The 26,638-nt window shown below is 38.3% G+C and overlaps 2 protein-coding genes across 3 annotated transcripts; one reads left to right on the plus strand and one right to left on the minus strand.

Moving 5' to 3' along the window:
• The first annotated feature begins 1,455 nt into the window (after positions 1-1,455).
• LOC137941072 (DNA repair protein UVH3) lies at positions 1,456-12,947 on the plus strand. 2 transcript variants are annotated; one of them, XM_068786320.1, is made up of 15 exons: positions 1,456-1,700; positions 1,797-2,047; positions 2,595-2,764; positions 2,849-2,963; positions 5,239-5,316; positions 5,456-5,509; positions 5,927-6,111; positions 6,323-7,886; positions 8,093-8,287; positions 8,820-8,905; positions 9,187-9,418; positions 9,501-9,637; positions 10,671-10,755; positions 11,507-12,028; positions 12,131-12,947. In XM_068786320.1, the coding sequence occupies exons 1-15, from the start codon at positions 1,613-1,615 to the stop codon at positions 12,668-12,670; spliced, it is 4,302 nt and encodes a 1,433-aa protein (XP_068642421.1). In that variant the 5' UTR covers positions 1,456-1,612; the 3' UTR covers positions 12,671-12,947. The 2 variants fall into 2 exon arrangements, with proteins under 2 accessions (XP_068642421.1, XP_068642422.1); XM_068786321.1 differs by lacking the exons at positions 1,456-1,700; positions 1,797-2,047 and having other exon boundaries at positions 2,664-2,764; positions 2,857-2,963.
• Positions 12,948-13,915: 968 nt separating this feature from the next.
• Positions 13,916-25,826, minus strand: LOC137940481 (protease Do-like 9). Its single transcript, XM_068785574.1, has 9 exons — positions 25,106-25,826; positions 24,210-24,409; positions 23,912-24,092; positions 23,531-23,722; positions 16,091-16,323; positions 15,862-15,963; positions 15,728-15,778; positions 15,522-15,626; positions 13,916-14,447 (listed from the first exon to the last, which is right to left on the minus strand). Exons 1-9 carry the CDS (start codon positions 25,662-25,664, stop codon positions 14,349-14,351), a joined length of 1,722 nt encoding a protein of 573 aa, XP_068641675.1. The 5' UTR covers positions 25,665-25,826; the 3' UTR covers positions 13,916-14,348.
• Positions 25,827-26,638: the final 812 nt, after the last annotated feature.

Raw genomic sequence — 26,638 nt, forward strand, 5'->3', positions numbered from 1 at the left:
TTCTAGAAGCCCCCAATCTCAATTGAGCTAAAAAGTTCAATCCACACGATGAGAGATCAGCCTGAGAAGTACTAAAGAAGGTACAAACAGAAGTGGAACTCTTGCAGGTAATGAGAAGGTAGCTGTAAAGCAACTCATGAATTCTTCGAACAAGAGGGGGTGAATAGACTGCAAATGTGGTCACTGCTGCATCAAGTGTTCAAGCCCCTATAACATGGGCTTGTGCGCTAGCGTTATAATTAGCTTGGTGGGACTTATGGCCTTTGGGCCATCACTAAGCAGCCTATATAGATAACTGTTCAGGAGGATAGAGCAACCTTCAACGGAGAAGAGCTTACTGCTCTCAGGAGGTCTAAGAGTGCTGGAAACAAAGAGTAGAAAGAAACTCACCCAAAAGGTGAAATGATATTAACTTTTAACAGATTGATGATAAGATACAAATCTATGTCACAGAAAACCAGAGATAACAACATATATGAATGATCTCATAGCCTATGAGGGAAGTATAATAGCCGTAGCGGACCAGTGGGCCACCACCATACAGTTTACAGTTCTAAAATCCTCCATGTCAAAGGGTCATATCAAACAAGACAAAGTTCCTTATCATTGACGGTGTTACACCAACTCATGGCAAAGATTGGCAATTTTGCATTAATACAAAGCTCAAACGATACAACTGCATTCAAATACTCACGAAAAGACTAAGAACAAGAAGATTTAAGAAGAGAAAATTGCGTGTACTCCGATATGCAGATCCATACCATTCTCTCGAAATATCAGGAATCGAGTTTAACACCACCCAATGAAGCCCTTGAATGAAGATCACAAGAAGGAATATAAATAAATAAAAGTCACAAAAACAGCAAGTATAACAAAACTAGGCATTCAGTCGAACAAAACCGAGACTTAAGTAAAGGAGCAATACGAATAAGGGAGATGTACCAATTGGCACCAGGGGGTTCTTAACGCGTTTCTTCTGCACGAATATATCTTCCAACTCAGACTCCGCGGAGCCCATCTTCTCCATTAATCAAAAAATCAAATCCACAAAGACGCACTGGCACTGAAAATCACAAATCAGAGGAACTTCTGAGATTTCTTCTTCCATTTTATCTTATTATGGTGCTATCATACTATATGACATGATGCACCCCTTGTAAATGATATAGGGAGGGAGAAAAGCAGTCCTTTCAACCCGAGTCACGCAAGCTAAGACCTAAAAAAACAATTGAAAGGAGGTCTAATTCCGACCAAGTCCTTTTCGACTCTCCTCGAGTTTGACTTTTAGACCAGAAGGTTCTAATCCAACTCAAATTATCAAATCCTGAATCCCAAATAAGGCCCGATCTGGAGTTTCGTGATCGCTTGACCCATAGATCGGAGAACTCTGATGTTCTTCGATGGGGCCCACATTGGCTTCTATTCGAAGCTCCAAGCAAATGGTGAATAGTAGAGCGGTTGGAAATACTAAACGGAATCGTCAAGCAACTTGCCGCGGGAGTTACCGGTACTCAGTGCAAGCCAACTAGCCAGGCGCACAAGTTTGTTGAGAATTTAGATCGATCGCTCCTTTGGTGTCTTTGGCGGCAACTTGGGAAGCGTCGCCGGCGACATGGGAGTCCAAGGTTTATGGGACCTCCTCGCCCCTGTCGGTCGTCGTGTCTCTGTCGAAACCCTTGCGGGGAGAAAACTCGCCATAGGTCTCGCTCTCTGTCCCCTTCCTTCTCCCTCTCTGATTATTCGACTAGCAAAGTCCATCTAACTTCATTCTTCCTTTCGTTCTTCCCTCTATGCAGACGCGAGTATTTGGATGATTCAGTTCATGAAGGCGATGCGAGACGAGAAGGGAGAGATGGTGAGAAATGCTCATCTCATTGGTTTTTTCCGTCGCATCTGCAAGCTCCTCTTTCTTCGGACGAAGCCTGTTTTTGTTTTCGACGGTGGGACGCCTGCTCTCAAGCGCCGGACCGTCATTGCTCGCCGACGCCAGCGAGAGAATGCACAAGCGAAGATTAGGAAGACTGCGGAAAAATTGCTGCTTAATCATGTCAGTTGTGCCCCTTGTAGTTTTTCACTTTCTTTCATTTTGAAATATTCATACAGAAGAATTTTGATTTTTATTATGTTTTATTTTTGAATGTCCATACCGAAATTCGGTATTTTTTTTCATTTGTTATTTTAAAATCTCCTAATGGAAAATTGACCTTCCTTTCTCTGGGTGAAAGATGATATTCCTAGTCGTCAATCATGCTGAATTTGTTGGGTCTGCTTCTTTTCTTGTTTCAAAGTGGCTTATGAGTTAAACATCTATTTCCTGTAGTAATTTAATCTGTAAAATTTATTTATGGATGACAGCGGAATTCTGCTTTCTCTGCTTCTATTTAGCTGGAACAGTTTGAGAAACTGTATTTTTTTAATACAGTTTCACAAATTTTTCCAGCTAAACTGAAGCAAACAAAGCAGATTTTGATTGGTTTTGGTCTGCCTTTAATGCTTTGATTTTAGTGTCATTCTAGCCCATGTGTCCTCCTAAATCAAATTTATAGGGAACTCTATTTAGTTTCGATCTTCACAAAATTAATTCTGTTTGGCAGCTTAAAGTACAAAGAATCGAAGAAATTGCAAAGGAAATAAAGAACCAAAGGCAGAAGACTGCTACTAAGGGCAAAAAGATTGTGGCTGACCAAGACAACTCAGTGGAGGTCAGTCCTGGGAAACTTGAAGCAACTAAAGGAGCTTACAATCATGAATCTCTCGATGAACTGTAATTCCTTTATCCGTCAGGATGTTAATTTTTTTAGATTTGATTCTTCAGAATTAGCAATCTATTTTACATGAATCTATTTAGGCTTGCAGCATCCCTTGCTGCAGAAGGTGGAGGCCCTTTTACAGGCAGTGTTTCCGCTGGTGCCATTCCTCCTGAGCAGGAAGATGAAGAGGATGAGAATGAGGAGTTGATACTTGTGAGTGGGCTACTTCTGACTTTGCTGTTCTATCGTTTTTACTTATCATTTTATTGCTCCTTGTGCAAGTTCTTATGGAGTCATAAACCTGGTTTGGTGTATCTATGCCATATCCACTAGCATGGAGAGCTTTTTACTTTCTTCAGTTTGGAGCTTCTCTTTTACGATACAGCCATATTGCACCCTTCAGACTTAGCATAGTGAGCTGTGATCTACTTAGAATATAACCGTAAAATTAAGTTTGTATTTGGTCTTTTGAAATTTTTTAATTTGTTGCTATTTTGGTTACTTGATTTGATCAGTGGAATGAATAAATCAACATTTCCTTAAGCACTAAGAAATGAGATTTCTTTTTTTTTTTAAATGAAGAAATGAGATTTCTTAATCATGAGGACTACAAGATTCTCTAAAGGAGACGAAGATACATGACGAAAGTAACCAAATAAAGAAGCACAATTCCTCAGGTATGGGAATGAATTTCCCAACAACAAAATGTTACTAGGAAACAATAGGTGTAGCTGAGGAATGAATTAAGCTTTTGGCATTTCTAGAGGCGTCAGTCCTCTTTGTGGTCAAAGATCTAAGTGTCTTGTTAGTTGAATTCAACTTGCTGAGGCTTTGAATTTTGCACACAATAATCATTCAAATATTTGTTAAATGAGATATTAGATACTTTAAAATTTTAATTATCTTTTTTGTTTTTGTTTTTTTTAAGCTCTTTCATGACTGATCAAATCCAAAGACCATCTGGATGAACCAAGTGATGTCTCATCTTCAGTATATCAAACCACTTGTCTTGAAGATGGGTCTACTCCTCCCAAAATAGTTAGCCTATGTTAGGAGCTATTTTCCAAATATTAAGTTCAAGGTCTTTCCAAGTCCTTGACCACTATGGGGCTACTGTTGCTTTCAGCCAACAAGCTTGAGATATAGGGTGTTCTTTCTGCCAGAGGATGATGTTGACTTTTATCCACAATTGCTCTCCTTCATGTCTAGGCTTGGACAAACAACCTAGCCCAAGATGAGAAGAACAAGGGACTAAAGAGAACACACAGAAAGGCCAGACGGAAAATACTTATGGGCTATGAAACAGAAAGAATTAAGTTTGTAATTGCTCTAGCTAAAGTGTCAAGTCTTTTCTCCACTAAAGCTAGGGAGTTGGCTAAAACTTAATTTTGATGGGAGCTCAAAGGGCAACGGGTCCAGTTGGTGGGGGTGGTGTGATTAGATCCTCCTCAAGTAATATCCTTCTTGTCTACTCTGCTCCATTCGGCTTTGGGGATGTATTGTGGCAGAGTTGAGGGCCTTATTGGAGAGCATGGGACTGTATATGAGAAGATTTTCTGCTCTCTTAGTTGTTGAAGGAAACTTTACGGTGGTCACTAGTTGGGCTTGTGGGAAGAAGGTATATGGATGAAATTGAGGACCTACATAAAAACCTTGATGTTTCATGGCAGCACACCCTTAGAAGTTCTGATGTTATTTCTGAGACACAGGTTAGGGAAGGGGTTTCTATGCAGCATCTCCTTGTAGGAACCTCTCTTCTCCTGTGACTTGGTCTTAGCACTTCTGTCTGGGAGCTGCATTTGCTTTCGTTTCCTCTTGTTTACTTTGTATTTGTAACATCCTCTCCCTCAGGAGCTTTCTTAATGAAATCCTCTTTCTCATTGTTATTAAAAATAAAAATAAAAGTTTTTTTCCCAACTTATTAGTTTAGGATTATCTAAGCCCATAACTCTTTGTATCTATTCTTGTGACAAACTCTCATTGTCAGGCAACTCACCTGAGAAATGATTACAGCCATGAAATAGTGGGACTTTTTAACCATCAAATGGAGTAAGAAAGAAAATTGATCCTTTTAAATTCTTTGTTCGAGTACATGCAACTGGTAAGTGGTAATGGGATCTCTGGACATGTGAAGAATTCTAAACTTTATTTGTATAATGATTGTCTCTCTTAGATGGAAGTTGTTGCCTTGTGTTTTGATCTATAATGGTTATTGACATTTGCACCAGTTGATCTGGCAACTGGTAAGTGGTGATGGGATCTCTGAACATGTACAAATATTTTATCATGATTTCTTTGTGTTAGTTCGAAGTTGTGGTCTTGTATCTTGACTGTAATGGTAGTTGACATTTGTGCCAGTTGAATGAAATGTCTTGATCTGGCAACTGTTAATCATTTTGATGATAATTATACTATGCAGCATCCTTGCAAAATTATCATGGACGTACCTAATTTAGTAAGAGTCTTTGTAACTGTCATGACTTTGCAGCCAGAAATGACTGGAAAACTTGATCCAACTATCTTGGCTTCTCTTCCACCATCAATGCAGTTGGATCTTCTTGTTCAGGTAACTTTTGATAAAATCAGTAGTAATTGCAAATGCTTAATTAGATGATTTTGATTTATGTTTATTTGCTTTGTGATATTTATATGTTCTTGTATGGCATTATGAAAATTTGAAATAAACACCGTCTTTTGTATCTTAGATGAGAGAGAGACTGATGGCGGAAAACAGGCAAAAGTATCAAAAAGTAAAGAAGGTATACAAGTTTCAGCTCTGTGCTTTAATTTTAAGGGAATAACTAGGGAGCCTCCTTGTGGAGGAAGGGGCGCCGCACTAGGTTGTATATTCTTCCCCTTCCTTTGACTTAAATTCACACATTTTCCTCAAAATAAAAAAAAACTAGGGAGCCCTTTAATTATTTAAAAAAAGGGGGAAAAAAACACCGGGAGCTCTTTGTGTTAAACCTGGTAATGGAGAAAGATGCACCCTCTCCAAAGAACAACTATGGAGTTCTGTTCATGTTGTCTCTCTTTCTTTTTGGTCTTAAGTTCAATAAGAGATAAGATTCATCTGCCTCTATGTACCTGCCCCATTCTTTCTTTTTTGCCTCTCATGATCTTAGATAAATTTGTACTGAGCTATTTCTTTGTTTTTTTTTTTTTTATGTACACAGGCTCCTTCAAAGTTCTCTGAGCTTCAAATACAAGCCTATCTGAAAACTGTTGCTTTTCGTCGAGAAATAGATCAAGTTCAAAAAAGTGCTGCTGGGAGGGGAATTGGTGGAGTGAAAAGTTCACGAATAGCTTCTGAGGCCAATAGAGAATTCATATTTTCATCATCATTCACTGGTGATAAACAGTAAGATGGATATCTGCATTATTCCTTGTTTGTATATGTTTCGCAGTCTTATATATATGAGAATGTACAGTCACTCTTAGTTCTTTTAGAATTGAGTTCATTGGGACTTAATAATTCAGATTTTGGGTTATTTTATGGGTTGTTGTGTATGTGGTGCTTATATGCAATTTTTTTCCCTTTACCTTGGTTAACAATTTGCAAATTGGATCAGAATGCTGACAGCTGCTGGAAGTGGAAAACATGGACAGGATTATACAGCTTCACTGGATTCCAGTACCCCTGTTTCATCTACTGTGCAGTTTCATACTTTCACTGGGCCTGCTGCTGCTGATTCCACCCCCGAAATTGGCCAAGACATTGGCACATATATTGATGAAAGGGGTCGTGTCCGAGTTAGTAGGGTCCGAGGACTAGGGATTCGTGTGACACGTGATCTACAAAGGAATTTAGATATGATGAGAGAATTTGAGCAAGATAAGGTGAAGGATGGCACTTGTACAGATGGAGAGGCAATTCTTAAAAGCCTTTCTGATAATAATTACTCTCTGTCAACTTCTATTGTCAACGAAGTGAATGATGAATTCGATAGCTCAACTGGCAACATGGATACACAAATACAAATGGAAGAGGAGAGCCATAGTGAAGTTCATATCGATAATCCTGAAAGTGCCATTGAGATATCCTTTGTGGAAGAATCCTTTGTGAAAGATGGCGATGGGACTGGAGGTACAGATGAAGACGATATATTTGCAACGTTAGTTGCAGGAAGTTCAACTTTGAAGGTCCCTTCAAATGTTGAAGAAGGAAATGTTAGTGATGAAGAAGAAGTGGATTGGGAAGAAGGAGTATGTGATGTTCCCAGTAACACAGGTCCTTTGTTTACTGAACAGGAGCATATTTCAAGAGGCCACTTGGAGGAAGAAGCTGATATCCAAGAAGCAATTAGGAGAAGTCTTCAGGATTTCACAAAGGAGAAATCATCCTCTGAAATTGTGGATTTGGAGATTTCAGGAGGTATACTGGAAACTTCAGTTGATGCTCTATCTCTTGAAGACAGTATGTTGGACTCTTCCAGTGTTCCTTTAAAAGGGGTTTATCATCAACACAGGCACAAATCACACGAGGCAGAGAATGGTGTTGAAAGGCTTTGTGTTGAAGCGATGCAACTGATGGACAATCCTCTAGACATTTGTGAAAAATCAGCAATCTCCAAAGGGAACCTAAATGATGGAGTGTCCGTGGATTTGTATAAAGGATCTTCAACTCATGAAGTTGGTGATGATGGGAGGCAAAGACATGAAGAAGCACCAACAGAGGATGGAAGTACTGCCTTGGAGTTGAAGCAACCTGACATGAACCTCGTGGAATGTCGCATAGATGATTCTAATCTGGGTGAAACTAACGATTCAGAGGTAGGGGCATCTGATACTGCCCCTACAGTTCACAACAGTATTTCTGATTCTTCCCATCAGAATCTTTCTTCTGGAATTATAAATAGTCGTGACAGTATTGGAGATGATAATTTAACAAGGGATACATTTCACAGTGATATAGTTTCAGAGATAGATGAAGTAAGCAAAAGTGGACATCAGTTTAATGAGGATAAGCCTCCTCTTCCATATGATTTGCAGTTTGAGATTGAAGGATCACTAGAAGCTCATTTGGATGAGGAAATAGTACATTTAAGGCAAGAGAGGGAAGTTCTTGGCGATGAGCGAAGAAAGCTTGAACGAAATGCTGAATCTGTTAGCAGTGAGATGTTTACAGAATGTCAGGTTACCCTCTAACATCTCATTTGCTATTTCCCTTTTGGTCACTTCCAATATCTGAGGTGTTAATTTTATTGTGAGGTTTTCTAGGCATCAAGAATAGATTGTTTTACAGTTTCGAAAAAGTTACATCTTTAAGTTCAATAGGAAAATTGCCCATAATGTCAAAGAAAGAGACATTCTAATACATCTTCTTTTTGGCCATTCTATAGGAGCTACTTCAAATGTTTGGATTGCCTTACATAATTGCGCCCATGGAAGCAGAAGCACAGTGCGCATACATGGAGTTGGCGAACATGGTTGATGGTGTCGTTACTGATGACTCTGATGTGTTCTTGTTTGGGGCTCGAAGTGTTTATAAGAATATATTTGATGACCGCAAATATGTAGAAACGTACTTCATGAAGGTTCACTTCTAGAAAAACATATTTTCGTTTCTTATGTAAGATTTAATTTCTGTTTAGAATAGTTTAAGGATCACATGTATGCATAAATGGTTTTGTGAATCAACTTTGTACTTTACATGGCTGTTCTTTATGTAAGTAATCAGGGATCAAATGATTGTGCACATTTCTCAGTAGTTGATGAATTAAAAAAACTGATTGTCCAACAACTGGTGATTTATTATTTTGAATTTACTACGTAAAAGGGCTTTCTGGAGGAATAGGTTTTTTGATTAATAGTTGTCACAGACAAGTGTTCAGCTTGATATTTACCTTCTACGGTTTTTTTTAATATTTACCTTCTACATATTGCTAGTGCCTGAAATTTGCATCAAGGTATTTCCTTGAACTGTCATTTTTTTCTGTTTTAATATGATTCCTTTTTAATTACGCTTCTACCGCAGTGAATCTGCAAAGAGCTGTATTGGTGTTATTATGGTCAATCTGAACTTCTCTACTAGGTTCTTCTCTTATGCTTGACATTTTGTTCTTTCAGGACATTGAAAGTGAATTAGGACTATCTAGAGAAAAATTGATTCGCATGGCATTGCTTTTAGGGAGTGATTATACTGAAGGTGTCAGGTAAAACCTTAATCATGAAGGCAATTGTGTTAAGGATCATCTTGCAATTTACGTTTAATTTTTGCGTTTTATGTTTGCTCTCAAATTGTTATACTTCTGAATTAGTTGTGTATTCTAGTTTCCACTTAATCTTTCCTTGTGGATTTATTACACGAGCTGTTCAGCTTTCATAAATCTGATTGCCAAAGTATTACAAGATAAGTTTATTCTGCTTGCAAAAGAACAACCAATGAACATTTCTCTACTATTTATCTTCTTAATGAGATTGTTTGAATATGCAGTGGGATAGGAATAGTAAATGCCATTGAAGTTGTTAATGCATTTCCAGAGGAAGAGGGGCTCCAGAAATTCAAGGAGTGGATTGAATCTCCAGACCCTGCCATTCTAGGGAAGCTTAGCTCTAATTTAGGAGGCAATTCAAAGCAAAAGTCCTTGATAGGAGGTCAAGGTGAAAATGTCACAGGAAATAGATCTGCAGATAACCAGATAAAACAAATTTTCATGGAGAAACATGTGAGTCCTGTAGTTCTTTCTCCTATCTCTCTAAATAGAGTTCTGCTATCATTCCTATAACTGCCCCTTGCCATATTTGCAGAGAAATGTGAGCAAAAATTGGCATATTCCATCATCTTTTCCCAGTGCTGCAGTAATATCTGCATACACTTCTCCCCAAGTAGATGAATCTACTGAGCCATTCTTATGGGGAAAACCAGATCTGTCAGTGCTTCGCAAGTAAGCCTCTAATTCTTTTGTGTTTTTTGAATTTTCTATTTTTTCTTATTGGGATCTTTACTGGTATGTGTCAATGGGTACTTCTCCTCGGATTAAAAAGTACAACAAAAACACAGTATATTTAATAATTATTTCTGCTAGCAGCTAGAGAGCACTCGTCACATTGTAAAGTATAGCTTGAATCTAGAATGGTGGATGAATATTAGCTATAACCTAGGGTTACCATGTGCTGTAATTGGTTACTTAGAGAATACTTGTGTTACTTGGTTGCATCATGTTTCCTTTCTAATCATTGTGACCTTGAACTCTTATTTCGCTTTAGCATTCTTTGTTTATTAATAAAAAAATTCATGTTTTGCCTTTAAAATTTTGAAATCGGTCATAGACATTGAAAAAAGTCCTTTGCTCTGCATTCTTCAATTTTTCACGATTCTTAACTCAACTTCTTATTGGGAATAGTGTCTTTTTAATTTGCGCTCTATATCTTGTGGAGACCTTCACAGGTAAAAAATGGAATTTTCATAATCTGCTCGTCTGGTTGTGTTTCTTATATCTATTCATTAATCTATTCAGGAATAAGAGCATCAGTTTAGAATTTTGGGTAACTTGTTGCACTGTAATATTCACTTTCAGAAAGTGATTGTTACATGTCAGTTTTGGAATTACAGGGCTACTTTGATAACTTTAAATGGTAAAGTGTCTTTCAGAAAGTGATTGTTTTCAAGTTTTAACAAAAAAAAAATTGTCTGTTTTCTACTATAATATCTTCTATCATTTTTTTTCACAATTACATTCAACCTAATATACTTACAAAGTTTTATTAAAAAAAGGTATTTAAGTCATAATTCTTGTTTATACATTTACAGATGAAGATCTCCTTATGTAATCATGTGTGAAGTTGGGTCCAAGGCCCCTTCCAAAATGACTAGCCAAGTTAGGAAGTCTCTTTCTCTATTAGTAAACCCGAGATTTTTTTACTCACTAATTCATGTGAGAGTATTCTGTTAACAATATAAGATGATCTTGGATACAGGTTGTGTTGGGAGAAGTTCGGGTGGAATAACCACAAGGCAGATGAGTTGCTTATACCTGTTCTGAAGGAGTACAACAAACATGAGGTCGGAGCTCTCACTCTTTCTAATCCATGCCTTGCACAAATTGCTTTCACAGCTACCAGGGCATTGTGATTTCTACTGAGCAATATTTCCCTTTACTTTTTTTTTTTGCCAGCGCCTGGCATTATATGAAAAGAGTTTGATTCATATGCCCTTAAAAAATGATTTATTTGACTTTGTGAGATTCTTCCACAGTTATTTCTTGGTGCTCTGGTGCTTCCATTCCGGCTTGGCATCTTTGGTCTTATTATGAATGCACTTGTGCTCTCCTCTTCATGTACCATGGCATCATATTTTAAGATCAGCAAATCATTTTGCTGGTATGCCAGTTAAGTTAGGTGTCACAAAATCATATTTATCCAGTGGAGATTTTTTCTCCATCGGGGTCTAAGGACTCTCCTCTCCTTTCTCCATAGTACTTGTTATCCAGAATTGTTCTGTCATTGCTATTTGCTCAGATTGTCCTCTCCTTTCTCCATAGTACTTATTTCAAATTCTACTGAATTATTGTCTTGGCTTGCTGCATGTGAACAGCTGAGTCTTCCAATAATTGAACCAAAAAGATAGCTCATCTTGTTTCTTCTTTTTCTAAGATAGTTATGCTAAAAAGTAACCACAAAATACATGCCTTGTCATGTTCACTGGTTTCTTGAGAGAAACTTCACTGATTACCGATAATTCTAGAACTGCTTTGATCTTCCTTAAGATAAGACACTCTGATACATGGAATGTGTGACTATGCTGATGGGTGCAGACTCAACTTCGGCTGGAAGCCTTTTATACATTCAATGAGAGATTTGCCAAAATTCGCAGCCAGAGAATAAAGAAAGCTGTGAAAGGGATTACTGGGAGTCAATCATCTGATTTGATGATGGATGTTCTTGAAAAGGAAAATTCAAAGCGTGTCAAGAAAGGAAGAGTCCACTCTTCAGAGCATGAGAATGACAAGAGTGGGGAACCATCCTATGGACATGTTGACGTTGCTACTCCTAGACATGAAATATTTGCTGAGGAGTCATCTCTTGATCAGATAAATGAGTGTGAGGTTGAGAACCAATTCTCTGGGTCAGAAAAGATGCAACAGAAAGTTCCTATGCAGAAGAAAGGCCAAGGAGGTAGAAGACCAAATAAAAATGCAAGAGGAAGGGGCAGAGGAGGTAGCATTGAAAGAGGAAAACGGAAAGGACAGGCCCTTGAATCAAGTGAAACCAGTTCTAGTGGTGATGAAAAGCAGTCTGAAGCTGAAAATAGAAAGAAACAGTCTGCATTGCGTCGGGTATGTGCTTAACTTTTGCATTTAGTAATACCTATGTTTTATTTATTCAAGTGGCATATCTTTCCACTGCATGATTGTATTTTGGTATTTATCCTTTTTCAGTCTGTTCGGCCTCGCAATCAAATGAAATATACAGAAGAAGATTTGGAAGGTGATGGTCTCCACTCTTCACCAATCTTAAGAGATGGAAGCCACATGAATGAGAGAACAGAACAGCCAATCGAACCTATTGCCTTGGATGATGACACCACCATGGTTGGAGATGTAAATGGTCTTGATGAAAGTGACCGAAACCATGATTCTAGCAGCTTCTCCAAAGAGTACCTTTTCATTGGAGGTGGATTTTGCGTTGATGAAGATGATCCCAGTAATAACCCGGTTCCTGCTGTAACAAGCGCAGTAAGAGAGTCTGAGAAGCTTGGCAATATGGGTAGTTTAGCTTCTTCTGAATCCCGTGGGAATTCACTCATTGAAAATGTTTCTGGCCATCTTAGTTCCATGAATTCTAATGATCGTCAGCCAGTGAACACGATAGAACAGCCGTCTCCTTCTGAAGATGCCAATCTCATCATAGCAGAACCTGCCTCTGGAGTGGGACTTCGTGCCATGCCAAACTTGAGGAGGAAAAAGAGGAAGACTTGAAAAGATATTTGGGATGATCTCTTTGCAAGCAAATAGCAGGGTTTTTTTTCCAGTGTCTAGAATGTTGCTGTTTGTAGCCCTTTTCATCTGCACTCTGTAATCTATATATTTATACTAATTGTATCTGTGAGTGTTACGTTGGAACGTGAAAAGTCCATTTATACCTTCACAGGTACAATTCAGTAATCACATTCCCCCAAACCGAAACAGCTCTATCCAAGTCTTCCTCTAGCATCTGTTAGAAAAACAACAGCTATCCTATTAATTTTTCTCATAAAATGAGATGCCCTACCCCGTGTTCCTTCAAAAGAACTCAGCGGTTTTATGATGCTTAATTCCCAAGAAAAGAACACCAGCTGAGGCTCCGTAACTTCCACCTTGGTCCAATTTAACTACTACGAGAAATAACAAGAAATCTTGCTGCAATAGCATTGGCCTCAATTATTAAAAATGTGGGAAAGCACGTCATTATTTGAGCTTGTAGTTATTGCCAAGCAAAGCACCTCCTGCGCCACTGCAATGCTAGGAATTCAGGGCAGCCGGTCACACTTATCTGAACTCCAGACTTTGCAAAAAGATTTGCTTCATCGAATGATAGTGGTGGTTAGTTTCATCGAATGATAAAATCATCCACCTGGAAAGCTGTTTAGTTAGTTTCAACTGCTAAAACTATGATTCAACAAAAAAAAAAAAAAAAACTTTTATGTTATTATAAATTTTTAAATATAAAAAAAATATTTACTGTTTATATTTGTATATTGTTTGGTTGTGATAGTGGTGGTGGTGTATATGTGTAAGGGGTTGCAATTGGGGTGATACCGTTACCACCTTAAAGTGATTTATTTCTATTTATAAAAATATCATTAACAATAAGAGATGATTTCTTACACGTTTTCAAAGAGGGAAACATAGGGTGTACCTTAATCCAGCAAACGAGAGAGGGAGGGGGCTCCTTCTGGCAAAACTTCCCCAACCCCTATCCCCACAACAGGAATGAACCATCATCCACCCTTCTGTTACACTGAGAAGGAACAGGCGAAGGTTGTAAGCTAGTGGGAGAACCTAAAGGAACCGCTCATTTCTACTGTTTTGGTGAAAGAAATGTTGCTGGTGGATGATGTCTAACCGGCCCTGGGATTATCGATCAACCCAGATTCGAGAAGACAAAACAGTTTTTTGATGAAACAAATATACAATGAATATACTCTAGCAAAAACAAACACAGAAAGACTTGATTTGGTACTAAAAATTGTATATCCTCCCGACGTGTTAGTTAAGTCTCACCATCAAAATGGTCCTTCAACTTTGATCGTAATTCCTACTAATTGGACAATATCAGACATATTATATCTCTTTTTAGGAAACGTCTACCTACAAAAAAAAAAAAAAAAAAAAAAAAAAAGCTGAAATAAGCATGTCCGCTGCACTAACTCATTAACATCCAAAGATCGCTGAGGCAATGACAGGGGATTGATTTCCCACTTTGACTCTCTTGTATTTTGCCTATTATAGTGTAAGTGGGTAGGTCCCCACTCATCTTGCAGCTTCCAAGCAATTAAGCTCTAGCATTCTCAGGATTCTGCAAAAAGAAACCCAACCAGTTGGAGAGCTCAAGTATCTTCCTCGTAGCATTGATCATGCTGCCAATTCAAGTGTTCCTTTCAATATATCTGCAAAGTCATGTCCTCAGATCATCTGATATAGCTGAAGGTATGCAATGCGTTGCAAGAATATCCAGAGTAGCAGCCTTAGCGGTCTTCATTTGTAGGACAACTAGCTGTAGATGCAGGAAGTGAGTTTCTTACAATAAAGAGTAAATAAATGGCCAAAGCAATTATAAAGTAACCTTAAGACAGTACAAAGAATGCCCATGTGTTAAGCTTTCATATAACATATAATAACATCATAGATTGCCGACCATCCAAAATCACTGATAGACAATGCTAAGGTTGTGTTTGGAACACAGAAAGTGGAAAGAAAGGAAAAGATGTCTATTTTCTCTTGTTTAAACACCCATGGAAAATGAGAGAGAAAATGGAAGAAAAATATAGTTTCTCTAGTGGATACACATGTAAAATGAAAAATAAAAAAAATAGTAATATTTTAAAATTTTGATGATTAAAATTTTCTCAAGTTTCTATTTTTTTTCTTTTCTCTCCAGATTCCATCATTTTGTGAGAGAAAATTTATTAACTAAGTGAGAAAGTAATTTTCTCTCTTATTTTCTTTTCTCTCAATGATTCTCTACAGCTAAACAACAGAAAATACATTTCTCTCCCATTTTCTTTTCTTTTCTTTTCTTTTTGTGGGTTCCAAACAGGCCCTAAATGTTATAAAAAGCAATTACTAGATGTTATTAATTTAAAATCTGTAACATTCTGTACCCCATGGATTACATTTAATTAAAGGCAATATTTCTGACTTCTGTAACTTCTAAAAGTCAAGGATGCTAATCACTCGATAACGGGATGCTCAATGGAGCTTATGAGCGTATATCATTGCCACATGAACAAGAATGTAAGATGATTTTGATAGATGTCTGATGTTCTGACAACCACTGAGAGGATCTATCAATAAAGGGAATATCTTAATTAAACCTAAGACACAATATGACTTTTGCTCCTACCGAATATAATTTCTTTTCATGTTGAAATTCATACATTTTCTTTTCACAACAGTATTCATCTTTCCATTTGAAGGTCATTTTTCCCCCCAAAAGCTTTTGAAGCCGTTCCTTGTGAAGGGAAAAAAGTGTCACTATTAAGCCCAATGCTAAAACCCTCCAAATCATGCATTTTTTTTCTGGAAGTACTCATGTGGCAGAGAGAAAGAGAAAGAGAGAGAGAGAGACCTGTTGATAATCCAACTCAAACTTCAAAAATTCATCATCGCAGTTCTCTACCATATTTGCCAGGCTCTTCAGATTCTTGACAGGTTTACCATTGAAAGCAAGTACCTAAAGAAGAAAGAGGTATTGCCAAATTAAGCAACCAGAAGAACTAAAAAAAAGCATGAAATAATTGAATGCAATAAAACCACTTGCTGGAATGTACTGACCTGAGTGTTAACAATGTCCTCGTAACCAATATTAATATCTGCAACAAGCACCTAAAGGTACAAAAACACAAAAGAATATTGAAATTAGAGCAACCAATAGGATAAGTAATAGAGAGGGTAAAAGAGAGACAAACCTGTGAAACCACAACAAGCTGTTCATCTTCTGACTGTGCCATAGCATGCAAGTGCTTGTCCAACAACTTAACAGGTGCATCATATTCATAATCCTTGCCATACTGAAGGACAAAAGAAATGGTTGGTTCTAGGCAAGAAAATGAAAAACAATTTGGAACATAGATAGCTAAACAGAGATTCTTTATACAGCCAATCCTAATTGGTCACCTGTACAGAAGGTTAACTCACCTCAGAACGAAGGTACGGGACAGATATAGCTGTAAAGACAAATCCTGCAATGATATAATATGAAGGAGGCTTGCCTTTAATATGGGCAGGAATTAGTCGTTTGTGTGTAGAAAGTTTTACATTAAATTCATGAATATTTGAATCTCGGAGGACTTTAACCACAGCATTTTCCCCGGTGTATTTTTGAGAAACAAGGTAGCTAAATCCAATACGCTCCCCATGCCTAAAGGGAACTGAAAAGGCACCATATAATCAAAATTAGAAAAAATATTCACATAAATATAGGAAACAACAACACAATAATGAAACCAGATTAAGTGCATTTCACCTTTGAAATTTTGTTTCAAATGAGAGGTTTTGGTTACATACTGTACCATGTGAATAGAAACATTAAGTGCAGATCAAAGTTCAGAAATGAAGGTAGTACAGAATATGCTGCCCAAAGATCAACCATCAACCAAGTTTGTTACAGGTTTTCTTACTTTACCAAGCTGACACAGTCTTTGTTAGCAGATAAGCAAGCACCTTTCCTCCTACAGATCATTTTGGTAGATCTTAGTGTTCATGATCATTTGGAACATCATCGAGGAGCAGAACAGTAACATTCTAGACTAACATGGATTTTTTTTCAAAACTAATGAAGTAAGTAAATCTAGACAGCATCTTCCAGACAAAGACAAAACCTAGTACCAACAACAAAATTAGATTTTTCATGCTCAAAACAACCGTATCTGATATTTTGTAGCATCATTTTATATCTAAGACTTAATTTCAACTCTAGCCAAACTCATTTTACATTGCTGGCTTAAAGACTTGGGGGGTGATGTAGCACATACTAATGTAGAAGATCTAGCTGAAGAATATGTAAGGACAAGAGATTACCCAAAAATCTCTCACGTTTATGAGAGAAGAAGAAAGAAAGAAACTCATTTTAAAGAGACATGAATTTCCTATTTTACGACAAGTTTTAAAAATATTATTCAGAATAAGTGGCACAGGGGGACACTAAAGCTCTCATTTTCATATGGATGTGCTAAGAAGAAAAGTATTAATTTGGAACAGGTTGAGGAGAAGAGAAGTGAACATTAGCAGTAATATTTCAGCCCTTGCGATAGCTTGATGAACCAATTGATCATATTCTAGTTCTTTGTCAATACCAAGACAGCCTTGGGTTTTTTCTTTAACAGACTTGGACTTTGGTTCGTTTTCTGGCATCTTTCAAAGAGCTTATAGAGCAATTTATCTCTATCCCTCTTCCTAAAAGTTGGTTTGACTCATTAGCTTTTTTAAAGGATGAAAAGATTCATTAAAGAAAATGTATACAACAGCTAAGAGAAGGTAGCTACATTCCCAACGAAATGTACGAGAGAGGACCCCTCCTCAGCAAGCTTATCAGACAAACCAATGGCAGATCTTAATACATCAAAACAGGCAACATAGATACAATAGGAAAGGTCCAATTTTTATCTACGATAGAGCTGAAATGCCATGGAGTTATGCTTGGATTCTGGCACCTTCAACAAGCAACTGTTCATGAGAAAAATGCTGCTAGATAACTGTAAAACGTAAGATTGAAGTTGGAAAAGAAGAAGGAGAGAAAAGAAAGAGGAAAGAGAGAGGGAAAGCAACAAGAAGGCTGCACTCATGTTGAGGGCTCAGAATTTGAGCCCTCCTCTTTTATTAATTCACTTAAGTGAAAAAAAATACAAAAGGACACAATTACCTCTCATTAGAATATCCCTCAAAACTTCCTACATACAACTAAGAATTAAATGAAATTTGAAACATAGACTTATATTATGATGCCTAACGTACTCCAACCTTTATGACAAACTCACAATTATAAGAAATGACCAAACTACCCTTATAAGTGATTTTTGACTAACTTTTAAGACCAGTAAGCACGGATCTAATTTCAACTTCATTGGAATCTATTGTGCCCAAACTACCTCACAGTCAGAGCTTCTGAACACTCCACAACCAGCAAATCACAGATTGCCCAGAATTGTCATCAAAGTTGAGATTGATGAATCCTTTGGTTTGGGGTGGTGAGTGGAGGTTTACATTGATGTGCAAGTGATGAGGAGAGCCAGTCACAGCAAAGAATAGCACCATAGATAATTTGAAAATGCTTTTGGGTATACAAGCAAGACACACAAGCATTCATAAGCTTTTAATGAGTTTCACAATAAAGGAGGTTTTACTCGAGTACACCCATGAGTTCCTTTCCATAAAGTCCAAGAAACCAGGGTACAGAAAATCTTCCACATTGAGTGCCCAAATCTTGGAAGGCACCTGAGGAATTAATTCTTGAAAAGAAGCGGGCAGGCAAAAATTATAGTTGAAAAGGTTAAAAACAAGCCACCAGAGCCCAGTAGCAATTGGGTCATGTAAAAGCTGAAGATTTATGTGTAGGAGAAAAATATGAAGGTAATTAAAGTAAGAGGAGAGAGGAAGAGGGAAGAGGAGCAACAATTGCCACAAGACCTGGCAGAGAGATTAGGTCTTTTTGTTTTTTTTTTTGTGAAATAACTTAATAACTTAATGCCCTTAGGAAGAAATTGCACGTCTCAACATTATGGAGACAGAGCAAGCCCTTTATTTTTTTGTTTCTCACTGCACACCTCAAGGCCTTTACCTTGCAACAAAACAATAAGTCGTCAACAGAGTATATCAGCAAGGAGGAAAGTGTGTCATAGGAGCTTCTTTTGTATCATCCACTGGTCCTTGATCAGAAAACATTGGAATTGCAGTGAGAAGAATTGCAAGGTGAAAGCTTATTGAAAGGGTTTAGACTAGAATTTGGTGGAGTCCGAAAACAATTATTGGCTAACCCTTCTTTGCAGACCTTTGAAGATATTTGTGCTAGTCTCTTGAGAGCAGAACTTGAAGGCTATCTCCCACTGAAGAAAGATAACTTGGCTGCCTTAAATGTCTCTAATAACCAATTAGGGAGAGGGTGTGGTGTACGCCAACAAGGACAAGGCCGAAATCAAAGGGGAGGATATGGTAGAGGTTGTGTTGAAAGAGTACCCTGCATCCTCTATGGAAGGATCAATCACATGTCTTAGAAATGTTGGAAAAACTTGGTAAACCAAAGTGGGCAAATCAAGTGACACATGATAGTGGCACCCCAATTAGGACAATCAAGATTCAGCATTGGTACCAGTAAGTAAAGCTGACTTGAATAAACTATTCCAGCAGCTCGTTCAGTCTGGAAGCATGCAATCAACAAGTGCTACCCTTACTCAAAGAGGTCTCTCTCGTAGCATCTCCCACGTCAACGCACACGACAGGTAGCCCCAAATTATTCTCTCATGGTTTAATATTAAGTCTATTGGGTGGGTTTTACTTGTTGATGGGTCTGAGTCCAAAGTTTGTGGTCAAGGAGTAGTTGATGTAAATTCTTCTTTATCAGTAAAGTCTGTTCCATATGTCCCAAGGCTTCCCATAAGTCTTTTATCAATGAGTAAATTGACTAAATTATTGAATTGTTAGGTAACCTTTTCTCCATCCATGTGTGCTTCAGGACCTTTAGATAAGGAAGATCATTAGTCGACACTGAATGTGATGGGTTATATTACTTGGATGGAGTAGAAGATCGGCATGGCAAGCTTTGAAGATTGACTCTTCCTTTCAGCAGTGGAGCTTGTGTCTCGGTCATCCATCTCTAGCCAAGCTGCATCATACTTTTCCTTCGTTGAGATTTGAAGCTATGTTTGAGCTGCATCATACTTTTCCTTCGTTGAGATTTGAAGCTATGTTTGAGTGTGAGGCTTGCCAACTTGGCAAGCATGATAGGAGCTCTTTCCGATTTAGAGAGAATAAAAGGAGTTTGTCTCCATTTGCTTTAGTCTATTCTAATGTTTGTGGTCCAATTTGTGTGAACTTAGTGATTCATGATTTGTACGTCAGTGATTTTGTAACATCTGTAGATGATTTCACTAGAGTAACTTGGTTATTCCTTTTAAAGGACAGGTTAGAGGTCTTTGATGTATTCCAACAATTTTATAATGAAATAAAATTCAGTTTTCTTTTGTTATTCATGTATTGCATTCTGATAATGCTGGAAAATTCTTAAGTGCTCAATTTCAATCTTTTTCTGCTTCTCCTGGTATTATTCACCAAACATCTTGTATACACTCCTCTACAAAATAGAGTGGTAAAACAAAAGAAGAATGACTTACTGGATGTTGTGTGTTCATTATTATTTCAGATGAAAGTTCCTAAATTGTATTGTGGTGATGCGGTTCTTATAGCTTGTTATTTAACCAATAGGGTCCCCTCGAGTGTTCTTCGAGAGACATTCCCATGAAAGTGTTATGCCCTGACAAGCCTTTTTTCTCTCTTGCCTAGAAATATCTAGTTGTGCTTGCTTTGTTCATGTTCTTAAGCCTAGTCAAGATAAACTATGTCCTTGTGCAATTAGGTGTTTTTTTTGTCGGTTACTCGTGTCCAAAAAGGGTATAAATTTATTGAACCCCATAAATAAGCAACAATATATCTCAGTTGATGTCACCTTTTCGAGTATAGTGATTACTTCTCTAATGGTGCTGATGGTAACTTGACCTTTCTCCTCCTCTTCCTATTCCTATTCTCGTCAAGTCTTTGCCACCTTTCCAGGCAGTACCAACACCAAATCCTGTACCGGTATACAAAAGAAGGAAGAAGAATGTGGATCAATAGTAGGATGAGATTGGTGTAGACAATCGTAGTTTCCTTGACTCTCCTCCATCATTTGAGTTGCTTGAAGATCCTCCACAACCGATGTCTGTTGATGATGATCTTCACATAGCTATCTAGAAAAGGGTAAGAACTTGCACTTACCATTCTACTTTGAAATTTTTATCTTTTGATCATTGTTCTTCTTCTTACAAGCACTTCGCTTCTTTGTTGTCTTGTTCTGTTCTTCCTAAATCCTATCAGAAGTTTAAACGAAATCAGTAGCGCATCAGTGCTATGCAAGAGGAAATGGATGACACTAAGTCTTGTAAGACATAGGAACTTTGTGATTGTCGGCCTGGAATTAATCTTGTGGGATGCAAATGGATATATACCATGCGTGGGCATGGGTCAGATCAGGTTGGGGTTGGGTTTACCAAAACCCAAACCCAAACCCGAACCCGATCCTTGACCCCCGAAACCCGATCACCATCCTTGTAACCCTGTCCCTGCCCCATTCCCGTAAACCTGACTTAAACCCGCCTCATTCCCATAAACTCGACCCATCTCAACCCCGTTTTATATCTATGTCTCGTTTGTGGGTCAGGTTTGGATCGGGTCTGGGAAAACCCATCCCCAACCCGAAACCCGACAGGTTTTTTTCCCCACCCCATCCCTAACCCGCGGAGTGAAATTAGAAACCCAAACCGCTTTCGGGTGGGGTCAGGTTGGATTCCCCGTAAAACCCGACCCAATGCCCACCTCTGGTTTATACCATTAAATATCATTCAGATACTTTTTGGGGAAAGAAGTTGCACAAAATTCCGAAGGAGTGGTTCTTTTGCAAAAAACGTACATCACCAGTCTCTGACAACAAACTGGGCTATACGAAGCAAAACCTGTAGAAACTAATGTGGATTTTAGTCATAATTAACATAGTATGGAAAGTTTGAAATTGAAAGATAGCCACAGGACCCCTTAACGCAATAGAGCCTGAAGCACCTTGTAGCAATTTGGGCATTGCAACTGCAAGGGCGCATGCCTTTTCATAGTCTATGGCTAGAGCACTTTTTGGCTTGCTTCGCCTTATTCGCTTGTTGGCTTTCGTGCTTTCTTACTAAGATAGCATCATGAAGAAGTATAACTTGACCAGATTTTATTGTATGCTACTGTTACACGTCCAAACATATCTTTTGTAGTTAAGAGTTGTTGGCCAATTCATGAAAGAACTTAAATGAGTTCATTATGATGTAGTAGTGCTTATTTTGAAGTATCTTAAAAGTTCTCCACGAAAAGAATTTCACTATGTAGCTTATGACCATCTTGACTTTTTTGGTACTCAGATGCAGATTATGCAGGATCTAAACTTGATCAAAGGTCAACTAGTGGATATTGCACCTTTGTCGGTGGCAATCTAGTTACTTGGAAAAGAAATAAGAACAATGTTGTAGCTACGTCAAGTGCAAAAGCCGAGTACCATGCTATGGCACACATTGCATGTGAGTTGATGTAGTTGAAACATCTTATGGCTAAGTTTGGCTTTAAGACTGAAAAGCCCATGAAGATGTTTTGCGATAATCAAGTTGCTAAATTTATAGCTAATAATCCTGTATTCCATGAAAGGACTAAACATATAGAGATAAACTGTCATTTTATCAAAGATGCATTTCTATCAAGCAAGATTGAGACTCCCTTCACCAAAGCTCTTCCAAAGAAGAAGTTAACTAATATGTGAAACAAGCTAAGCATGCACGATATCAATGCTCCAACTTGAGGGGGAGATTTGAGAGAAGAAAATAAGGGCAAACCTGTACTTAAGATTCTGTATTAGAGCTCTACTACGTGGAGGGTAACTTAGTCATTTTACTTTGTCTAATTAACGATCTTAGTAGAAGGGTAATAAGGTCATTATCTTGTAAGTTGATCAATCAGGGACAATGTTTCAGACCATAACCTTGGCTAATGAAAGAGGTGATGGACTATTTTCCTTTTGCTGCTCTTTGCAATAGCTTCTTTGACTTCAAATCGTCAATCCTTCACCACCTTATCATTCCAAATCAAAGAGCAACAAAAACTTCAAAAAGTTTGAATTTCTGAGCACTAGTTCTTTAAACCAATGCAAAGAAAATGAAATGTCCTAGATTGTGCACCTGGCCCGCTTGGTGGCCTTATCGTGTTCTTTCACTTGTTAATAAGATCTTCCACTTTCTCACCCCCCCCAAAAAAAGGAAAACCCATAGACAAGGAACCAGTAAAAGCTATGCAGGAATTACAAACAGAAGAAGATTAAGGGGAAGGAAGAAAAGATTAAAACACCACATCTCAGAAAGGCAGGTGTGAGGCAACAAAAATCAGAAGAACACTTCTACCAAGATACAATTTCAGATAGCTGTTCAAAAAAAAAAAAAAAAAAAAAACAATTAAAATGACCTAAGACTAATAGTGAATAAAAAGTAACCCACTTTTACAAATAAAAGGCATATCAACTTTTTTCAGGTAACATGTAACAGCTTTCTGAGTAAGGTCCTGGATTCAAGTCTCAAATGAGGGGTTTCTAGTGTGAAGTCCTTGTTCAAGTCTTGCTGGGATGTTTCCAGCATGAGGACCTGAGTTCAAGCTTCATCATAAGTAAGGGTGTCAACATTCAAAAATATAATAATATTTTCCTAGTAACTTAATAAAATGCATATTGCATGAAAATAATGTTGAGCAGAGACTATGAGAAAACACCAAGATCAATAAAAAGCTTTCCCAATCCACATACTTGAAATTGCTTACCTGTTCCATCATTGGCAATATCAATTCCGTCAAAACTAAGGATAATATCTGAAGGCTTCAGAAATTGGAATTCTGGAGAGGTAGGCTCAATTCTTCTAATACGAACACCTTTCTGGTCAGGTGCCATCCCCATTGCCTTTCGCAAATCAGGATTTTCCATTTTCTGCCATTCAACTCCAAGTATCGGAAATCCTAAGAAATTAGATAAAAGGACCAAATAAGTATTCCACCTAATAACATATGTTAAGATTGAATAAGGAAAATAAGATATAAAATTAAGAACAAATGTAGAAGCGCTATAATGTGTCGTTAACCAGAATATGTAGAGAGAGAGAGAGAGAGAGAGAGAGAGAGAGAGAGAGCCTTCGATTTTGAGACTACCTGTATATTCTCCTGACTTTTCATAGTCCTGAATGAAGTGTGTAATCACGGGCGTTGGTATCACATACCCTACGTTTTCCACATCTTCGTGTTTAAGTGATTGAAACGCTATACCCACACAATTTCCTTTATCATTGAATGCAGGCCCACCAGAATTGCCTGAATTTATAGCTGCATCTATCTGCAAAACCAGCTCTTAATCAAGAGGAATTAGAAAAATTATAGGTAAAAATCCTGAAAGTAACATAAACTCCAAGCTAATATACAGTGGGGAACAATAGTATTCTCGTTCAAGAACCTGCAGTCCCAAGAGTTCTGTAGAGCCATGGACATATGATAAGATTTCCATGCGAGAGACTACGCCACTAGTCACGGAGATAGTATCCCCCCCAATTGGGTAGCCAACAACAGTGACTGCATCTTGGAGAGCTGGCAGAGATCCAAACTCCACAGGAGAAACTCCTTCCCAAAATTCATCATCTTTAACCGTCAGCATTGCTATGCCATCACAAAAAATTCACAAGTAAGCCTTTATTCATAAGAACTAAAATAAACAAACACGATTTTAGCCGAATCTGGTAGAAGTTGAACATGCGAAAATTGAGGATGGATCGTTTTCAGAAGGAGAATCGGAGAGAACGTCATGCTTAGTGCCACCACAGAGACATCAGTTACATAAGCACATTATATGATTAAATATCACAGAAAGGCTGATAGTCCACATATAAGCTCTTTGAGTCCAATATTCTTCCTTAAGAGATTAATTTTTTGCATTAGCAGTTGGTAGTAACAAAGAAGTAAATACAACTTGTGGGAAAAAACCTAATGAAAAGAAAACATTGGCCCTCAGTTCTCCTTCCCAAGCTCCACCAAGAACAAAACCTGTAACACTTCATGCTATAAGCGTATAACAAAGATGTGTTGGCAATACTAGTTACAGTTAAACAGTACATTAGGGAGGTTTTTATCCATACATACGATGGCCAATGTCCACAAAGCAGGGAGAAAGCATGGTAAAGTAATTAGCGCGTATGGAATTAAATAGCTCTAGCATTTAGTGGCGCCAGAATATCTAACTTAATCTTCACTTCAACAGAAATGAACAAACATACCAAGAATGAAATGATCCACAAAGCAGGGAGAAAGCATGGTAAAGTAATTAGCGCGTATGGCATTAAACACCATTGTCCTTACCGATATCACATTCGGTTCCAATAGCAAGCACAGTGGCCAAGTATTTGGTGTCTGACCCACGCTTCTTCAATTTAACCTGAGTGTAATGTTCTACCGAATGGGCATTCGTCAGAACCCTTCTCCCGCCAATAATGAAACCGCTACTACTCGAACTATACTGTCTCTTCCGCTGCCACGGCAACGAGAAATTCGGTTCGGTATGCACGCAAAACACCTTCACTACAGCATCCATAGAAGGAACCACCTTGACTACGTTTACCCATTGCGGTGGCGGCTCCAGGTCCACCACTGCCACAGCACCATCCCTGTTATGATCCACGAGACGAGAACTGCGACGCGGCGAGGTTCCATTTTCCTTGCGTTGCCCAATAATAACCGGGGACTTGCGAGGCCTGCCGCGGCGGCGGCGGGATGTGGCAGCTTCAGTTTCAGCAATTTCAGCTTCCTCGGAGTCATCCATGGGAGAAGAAGTGGGCCCAGGCTTGCTTAATTGGTAATCCATGGTGTCTGCCACGGTTTTGTCGGCTTTTCGGCCTCGTTTTCTCTTAGGTTCTTCCATTGTTAAGATAGGGTTTCGACGTTTCTGGACGATGTAACCGATTCCTACAGCCCTGGTCGATGAACTATATACCCTAATTTCTGAGTGAAGACTATTGGAAAGGGAAACGGAAGTGAAAGATGAAAGGGGCGACGAACCGTTCGAACGTATGTTCCAACGAAGTATAAGGGGTCAAACATCAAGCAGACACAAAAACCAAAATGTGAGCAAATACAGCAGTCGGGCCCTCGTTAGTTGTCTGCGCCCGTTTTCATTTCATTTTTAGGTAAATCCCAACACAATGTCTCTTTAGAACCAAAGGGAAAAAGAAAAATAAAAATAAAAATTAAGAATTTAATCATAATATAGACAACATCCATGATCAATGAGAATAATACTTTTGCTTGGTTTTTACTCATCAAAAGAGCCCCCAATCGTTCCAGGAAAACCCTAAAAAGAAATAAAAAAATCTTCTCCCTTTTGATGTCATCTTGTGACCTCCTTCAATCAATCCCCACAACCTCATAAAGCAAAAAGAAAAACACAGGAAGAGTATTTTGGGGAGAAAGTTGTTTATGTCCTAAGCATTCTCTAATATCTTACAGCTGAACCAAATGACGCATCCCCTCTACTGCTAATCATACTTTCTACCTGTGAGGGGCATCGATTATGTTTTATCCCATCGTGGTGGGCCCTTACAACTTATATTGGCCGGTGAGTGGGCCCAAATATTCAAGTATTGTAGATTGTAATGATCACATCTATTCTAACTCGTAACCTGCAGGTTCCTGGCAGTTTACTCTTTAGCTAACAGTACTGTTTTTCTTTGGGTTTGGAACGGTCTGACCGGACCGGGTTTAAGATTCTTAATGCGGCGGCGGCGGCTATGCTTAGCAGTTATTACCACCACATGGTGGTCACCACTTGGGAACCGAATGTCACGTGTTGGGCCGAGGCCAGTGTGGCACATAAAGAGTAAAGCTACCCGTGAACGA

The sequence above is a fragment of the Aristolochia californica genome, unplaced genomic scaffold (genome assembly GCF_029961685.1).
Source record: "Aristolochia californica isolate CCGP_79_NKW_82.1479 unplaced genomic scaffold, dmAriCali1.0.hap1 SCAF_9, whole genome shotgun sequence".
NCBI classification, from domain to species: Eukaryota; Viridiplantae; Streptophyta; class Magnoliopsida; order Piperales; family Aristolochiaceae; genus Aristolochia; species Aristolochia californica.

Bases quoted from the DNA above. Each gene is read 5' to 3' on its own strand.
- LOC137941072 (XM_068786320.1), top strand. From the start codon at position 1,613: ATGGGAGTCCAAGGTTTATGGGACCTCCTCGCCCCTGTCGGTCGTCGT. The intron at 2,964-5,238 runs GTGAGTGGGCTA...ATGACTTTGCAG, and splicing joins AGAATGAGGAGTTGATACTT to CCAGAAATGACTGGAAAACT. The intron at 12,029-12,130 runs GTATGTGCTTAA...ATCCTTTTTCAG, and splicing joins AACAGTCTGCATTGCGTCGG to TCTGTTCGGCCTCGCAATCA.
- LOC137940481 (XM_068785574.1), bottom strand. From the start codon at position 25,664: ATGGAAGAACCTAAGAGAAAACGAGGCCGAAAAGCCGACAAAACCGTG. The intron at 24,093-24,209 runs GTTCTTGAACGA...CTGGTTTTGCAG, and splicing joins CAGAACTCTTGGGACTGCAG to ATAGATGCAGCTATAAATTC. The intron at 15,964-16,090 runs GTGAGTTAACCT...TTTGTCCTTCAG, and splicing joins TCCCGTACCTTCGTTCTGAG to TATGGCAAGGATTATGAATA.